The 5,772-nt window shown below is 39.8% G+C and overlaps 1 protein-coding gene across 1 annotated transcript in view; it reads right to left on the bottom strand.

The window, feature by feature from the left end:
• Positions 1-613: 613 nt before the first annotated feature.
• The window catches only part of gatm (glycine amidinotransferase (L-arginine:glycine amidinotransferase)), a 9,609-nt gene continuing 4,450 nt past the window's right edge, over positions 614-5,772 (bottom strand). The window contains exons 4-9 of the mRNA XM_017686728.2: positions 5,243-5,433; positions 4,677-4,814; positions 3,938-4,102; positions 2,052-2,115; positions 1,828-1,944; positions 614-1,677 (exon numbers count right to left, since the gene is read on the bottom strand). Coding sequence (XP_017542217.1) covers positions 1,565-1,677; positions 1,828-1,944; positions 2,052-2,115; positions 3,938-4,102; positions 4,677-4,814; positions 5,243-5,433 — 788 coding nt within the window. The 3' untranslated portion in view covers positions 614-1,564. The remainder of the gene's footprint in view (positions 1,678-1,827; positions 1,945-2,051; positions 2,116-3,937; positions 4,103-4,676; positions 4,815-5,242; positions 5,434-5,772) is intronic.

Below are 5,772 nucleotides of genomic sequence, written 5' to 3'. Positions count from 1 at the left end.
TTTCTGCAGTTATCAGATTATTGAGTGTAAACACACTGAACCAGTTACTGACACAGTCTGATTTACTACAGTTATCAGATTATTAAGTGTAAACACGCTGAACCAGTTACTGACACAGTCTGATTTACTGCAGTTATCAGATTATTGAGTGTAAACACACTGAACCAGTTACTGACACAAACTGATTTTCTGCAGTTATCAGATTATTGAGTGTAAACACACTGAACCAGTTACTGACACAGTCTGATTTACTACAGTTATCAGATTATTAAGTGTAAACACACTGAACCAGTTACTGACACAAAAAGGAAAAAGGATAAAGACTTGTGAGGCCAGAGGTGAGTAAATTAAGTGCAAGTAAACATATAGTTATAGTTTTGATAGACATGTAAAAATACTGCATAACACCTAATTTTTTCTTCAATCTAACTGAAAGATGTTTTGGAAAGTAAAGATTTCACCCTTGCATCTTCTGCTAAAATAATCTTGTAATGAACTCTTAATATAAGTTTACATTACACCAAAAAACTATTGTAGCATAAATTTTCATAAATACATTTTATATAAAATGGAAATAACTTGAAAAAAGGATAAAGACTTGTGAGGCCAGAGGTGAGTAAACATCCCTTTTTATTTTCTCACAGTCAGTTTTGTTTTATATTTTCACATCATGCAAAGAAACATTTTGCTGTAATTGTGGTTTAAAATTCATTTGTTTTGACCCGGCATACATTCACACACTTCTCTCGCTTCAGATCAGTTTGACGCTCAGCAGCAGGGCAGCGACAACGACGCACGACTCAAAGCAGCCAAAATGTTCCCAGAATTGCAAACACACCTCAAACGTGAAAGCAGCGAAAGCAGCGACAACGGAAGCGAAAGCAGCGATGGCAGCAGAGAGCCAGAATCCGCTATTGAGGATGACGACGGAGGCAAAGGTACAGAAACTCAAACCTCACCACAACTCTCCTTCACGCAGATACAGAAACAGCTTCGTCAGAGGGAAACAATGAGAAGTATATGCCAATAAAATGCATGAAAAAGTTCTTTTCCACATATATATATATTTACATTTTGGTTCACATTTATAAAAATATCTTAGCTAAGAAATCGAATGTGTAATGACCTACAACGACTGATCGTTAGAAAAAGGTACAAAATTCACGGCAGAATCATAGAAAGAACTGTAAATCATCGCCAATCGTAAAAAGGAGGTAGCAACTCTTCGTCTCTTCCTGGTCGTGTTGGTTGTCTTGGTGACGTTGAGAGCAGAACCCTGCCTACTTCCCTGGGAACTCTGGGACAGCACAGCGGTCATTCCTACAATAGTTATAGACTCAGTAGCCAGCCAGAAATGCAGTCGTTATTGAGGAGACTGAGTCTCAGCTTTGTTTCTGTTGCTGTTTCTTTTCTCGATCAAACACCTGCAGAAGCTCTGACATGCACAGCGTGGTAAAATCACAGAACATGCAGCAGTACTAATTAGGATGAACCGTGTGTTAATTGTTAAATCCTCATTGCTGTGTGAAAAGAAGCTCAATAATAACTGCTCGTTTCTGGCAAGCTAATGAAAGTAAGACTGCAGGGTCCCACGGCGGCGGACGTCCGTTGTCCAGCAGTGGAACCCCCCTCCCAGGGAGTTGGCGTGACGAATGTTCACCTTAATCGTCTTAATACCTGTTAGAACAGCACACAGATGAGGGATCAGCACAGATGATCAGGATCACAACGGCCTTTCGCATCCTGTGAGTTTACAATTACTTTACAAAACATCGATAGAAAAAACAGAAAAATACGACACCCTTAACTTGCCGACTCGCTACTCACCAAGATTCTCAAACATTTTATGAATGGTAGTCTCGTTGGCGTCCACCATGACTCGTTTTTCGTCCAGCATCAAGACGTTCATGGACAGCCACTTGGAGGACATCCAGAGGGGATGGTCTGTTCCAGAAACAGCAAACAGTTATATTACAAAAGACAAAATAATTGTAAAACAAAAATAAATAAACCTGTAAATATGAGTTTGTGATTTATCAACTCAGACTCACCATCAGGAATTAGTGGCATCGGCGGATTCACCACTGTCCAGCCAGCTTTCTTAAACATCTCAATCTGTCAAAACAGTTTGTGGTAACAGTAATTCAGCCAATGTCCAGTCATTCTGCAACAGTAGTTCAGTCTATTATTAATAACAGATGGTTTTCTGACAGTAAATTCATGATTCTATTCAGTTATTCAGTTAATAATTCTGTTATTCTCTAACATTCCATACTTCAGTCATTCTCTAACATTCCATACTTCAGTCATTCTCTAACATTCCATACTTCAGTCATTCTCTAACATTCCATATTTCAGTCATTCTCTAACATTCCATACTTCAGTCATTCTCTAACATTCCATACTTCAGTCATTCTCTAACATTCCATATTTCAGTCATTCTCTAACATTCCATACTTCAGTCATTCTCTAACATTCCATATTTCAGTCATTCTCTAACATTCCATATTTCAGTCATTCTCTAACATTCCATACTTCAGTCATTCTCTAACATTCCATACATCAGTCATTCTCTAACATTCCATATTTCAGTCATTCTCTAACATTCCATACTTCAGTCATTCTCTAACATTCCATATATTTAATCATTCTCTAACATTCCATATATTTAATCATTCTCTAACATTCCATATTTCAGTCATTCTCTAACATTCCATATATTTAATCATTCTCTAACATTCCATATTTCAGTCATTCTCTAACATTCCATATATTTAATCATTCTCTAACATTCCATATTTCAGTCATTCTCTAACATTCCATACTTCAGTCATTCTCTAACATTCCATACTTCAGTCATTTTCTAACATTCCATATTTCAGTCATTCTCTAACATTCCATACGTCAGTCATTCTCTAACATTCCATATATTTAATCATTCTCTAACATTCCATACTTCAGTCATTCTCTAACATTCCATACTCCAGTCATTCTCTAACATTCCATATATTTAATCATTCTCTAACATTCCATACTTCAGTCATTCTCTAACATTCCATACTTCAGTCATTCTCTAACATTCCATATATTTAATCATTCTCTAACATTCCATATTTCAGTCATTCTCTAACATTCCATATCTCAGTCATTCTCTAACATTCCATATTTCAGTCATTCTCTAACATTCCATGATTTAGTCATTCTCTAACATTCCATATTTCAGTCATTCTCTAACATTCCATATTTCAGTCATTCTAACATTCCATACTTCAGTCATTCTCTAACATTCCATACTTCAGTCATTCTCTAACATTCCATATTTCAGTCATTCTCTAACATTCCATATTTCAGTCATTCTCTAACATTCCATACGTCAGTCATTCTCTAACATTCCATATTTCAGTCATTCTCTAACATTCCATATTTCAGTCATTCTCTAACATTCCATGATTTAGTCATTCTCTAACATTCCATATTTCAGTCATTCTCTAACATTCCATATTTCAGTCATTCTAACATTCCATACTTCAGTCATTCTCTAACATTCCATACTTCAGTCATTCTCTAACATTCCATACTTCAGTCATTCTCTAACATTCCATATTTCAGTCATTCTCTAACATTCCATACTTCAGTCATTCTCTAACATTCCATACGTCAGTCATTCTCTAACATTCCATATTTCAGTCATTCTCTAACATTCCATATTTCAGTCATTCTCTAACATTCCATATTTCAGTCATTCTCTAACATTCCATACTTCAGTCATTCTAACATTCCATACTTCAGTCATTCTCTAACATTCCATAATTTAATCATTCTCTAACATTCCATATTTCAGTCATTCTGCAACATCCCCTATCTCAGTCACTTTGTATTTTTCCAGTGTTCACACATATGGAGTGTTGCGTGTCTGCAGCAGTGTAGCTGAGCTCACCTGTCGGCAGGGGCGGTCCGGGTTGGACAGCACCAGGCCTGGTCCGATGATGTTGAAGGTGGCGTCGATGTGCATGGGGTTTGGGTCTATAAAGGAGATGATGTGCACCTTGTAGGTCGGAGCGAGATGACGACGCATCCACTCAATCCCCATGAAGTTAGTCACCTGCGAACATCATTTATACAAACTGAATAAAACGTGTATAAACACAGCGGGAGACTGGAAACGGTGGGTGTTTATTGTTTATGTCCTGCTGGTCATTCAGAACAGGAAGAAAAGCTCCACTGACCGCAGTAATCTCCTCTAAACACACTTCAGCTCACAGATCTAACCGCAGTGCTGTGTGTGAGTGTGTGAGTGTGTGAGTGTGTGAGTGTACGAGTGTGTGAGTGTGTGAGTGTGTGAGTGTGTGAGTGTGTGAGTGTGTGAGTGTGCAAGTGTGTGAGTGTGTGAGTGTGTGAGTGTGCAAGTGTGTGAGTGTGTGAGTGTGTGAGTGTGCGAGTGTGTGAGTGTGTGAGTGTGTGAGTGTGCTGTGTGTGAGTGTGTGAGTGTGTGTGTGAGTGTGTGAGTGTGCAAGTGTGTGAGTGTGTGAGTGTGTGAGTGTGCAAGTGTGTGAGTGTGTGAGTGTGTGTGTGAGTGTGTGAGTGTGTGAGTGTGTGAGTGTGCGAGTGTGTGAGTGTGTGAGTGTGTGAGTGTGCGAGTGTGCGAGTGTGTGAGTGTGTGAGTGTGTGAGTGTTACCTGGCTCCTTTGTACGAAAAGGTCGGTTCCGGCTCTGATGAAATCGGCAGCGTCGAAGCAGGGCTCGTGCTCAGTGGTCACGAATTTGCCCTCCGCAGCCAGTTTGTGTCTGTCCTCCACCGAGCGGATGGGATAGTCCTGCACGCAAACATGCTCACTGTGAAAAGGCCTCAGCAGAACCTACAGTCTGCCACCAGAGGGAGCAGTGCGCAAATGTATGTCACCTGCTTACTTCATTTACTGACAGAGAAACCCAATAACCCTAAAATATCGGCGTGACTTGCAGGTCAGTGCAAGTTAAGGCTGTAAGTTTATATAGAGCAGTTCCATTTTGGTGCTATAGAGGACCATTTTTATTAAGGTAGGAAAACTTCCCTTCAGTTTTCCTTCTAGCTTTTCTGTCACACAATCCCATCGGGTATTTTCTCTTCTTGGGTGATCACTTACAGATGGCTATGGCATCGATGGGGTTCAATGTCAACAGCTGCATTGTCCCCGCCAAACCAGGACTGTGCTGTATAAATGCACGAGTGTGTGTTTAAGGATGTGAGCGTGAGGAAGCCCACCTGATCGTACAACTCGTCAGCCATGGTGGGTTTGGGGGCGGTGGTCCATTTGGCTCCTCTCCTGAAGTATTCTTTAATGAGGGGTCTGTAGGCACGATACTCAAAGAAGCGCGCTCTCCACGCCATCGGAGCCTCGATGATCTCATTCCCCACCACCAGCAGGATGTCCCGCGGCATCGCGGCGTACATACCTACACATACACACACGGCACACACACACAAACGTAAACACACACAGACATAAACACACACCTTACACACAACCTAATATAGTGTTACACACTGTTTTCACTGCTGAACTCGGTTCACTCTGACAGTTCACACTAACAATAAAGACACTTGCATAACAGAAAACGCTTCTATACTAGACGTCTTATAACGTGTGTGTTTATTATATAGATATTATACATGTATTGGTTGTTTATTATAGATAAATAGAACCTTGTATCAGCAAACTGGTAAAAAAGAGGAGAAAAATGTCCTTAATATTGAACGGAAGATAATGCGATGTTTTTTTCTGGTAATTGTAA

This window comes from Pygocentrus nattereri, chromosome 7, assembly GCF_015220715.1.
Source record: "Pygocentrus nattereri isolate fPygNat1 chromosome 7, fPygNat1.pri, whole genome shotgun sequence".
Taxonomy (NCBI): domain Eukaryota; kingdom Metazoa; phylum Chordata; class Actinopteri; order Characiformes; family Serrasalmidae; genus Pygocentrus; species Pygocentrus nattereri.
Note: the sequence above shows the minus strand (reverse complement) of the source record. Positions and strands in the feature narration are given on the sequence as shown.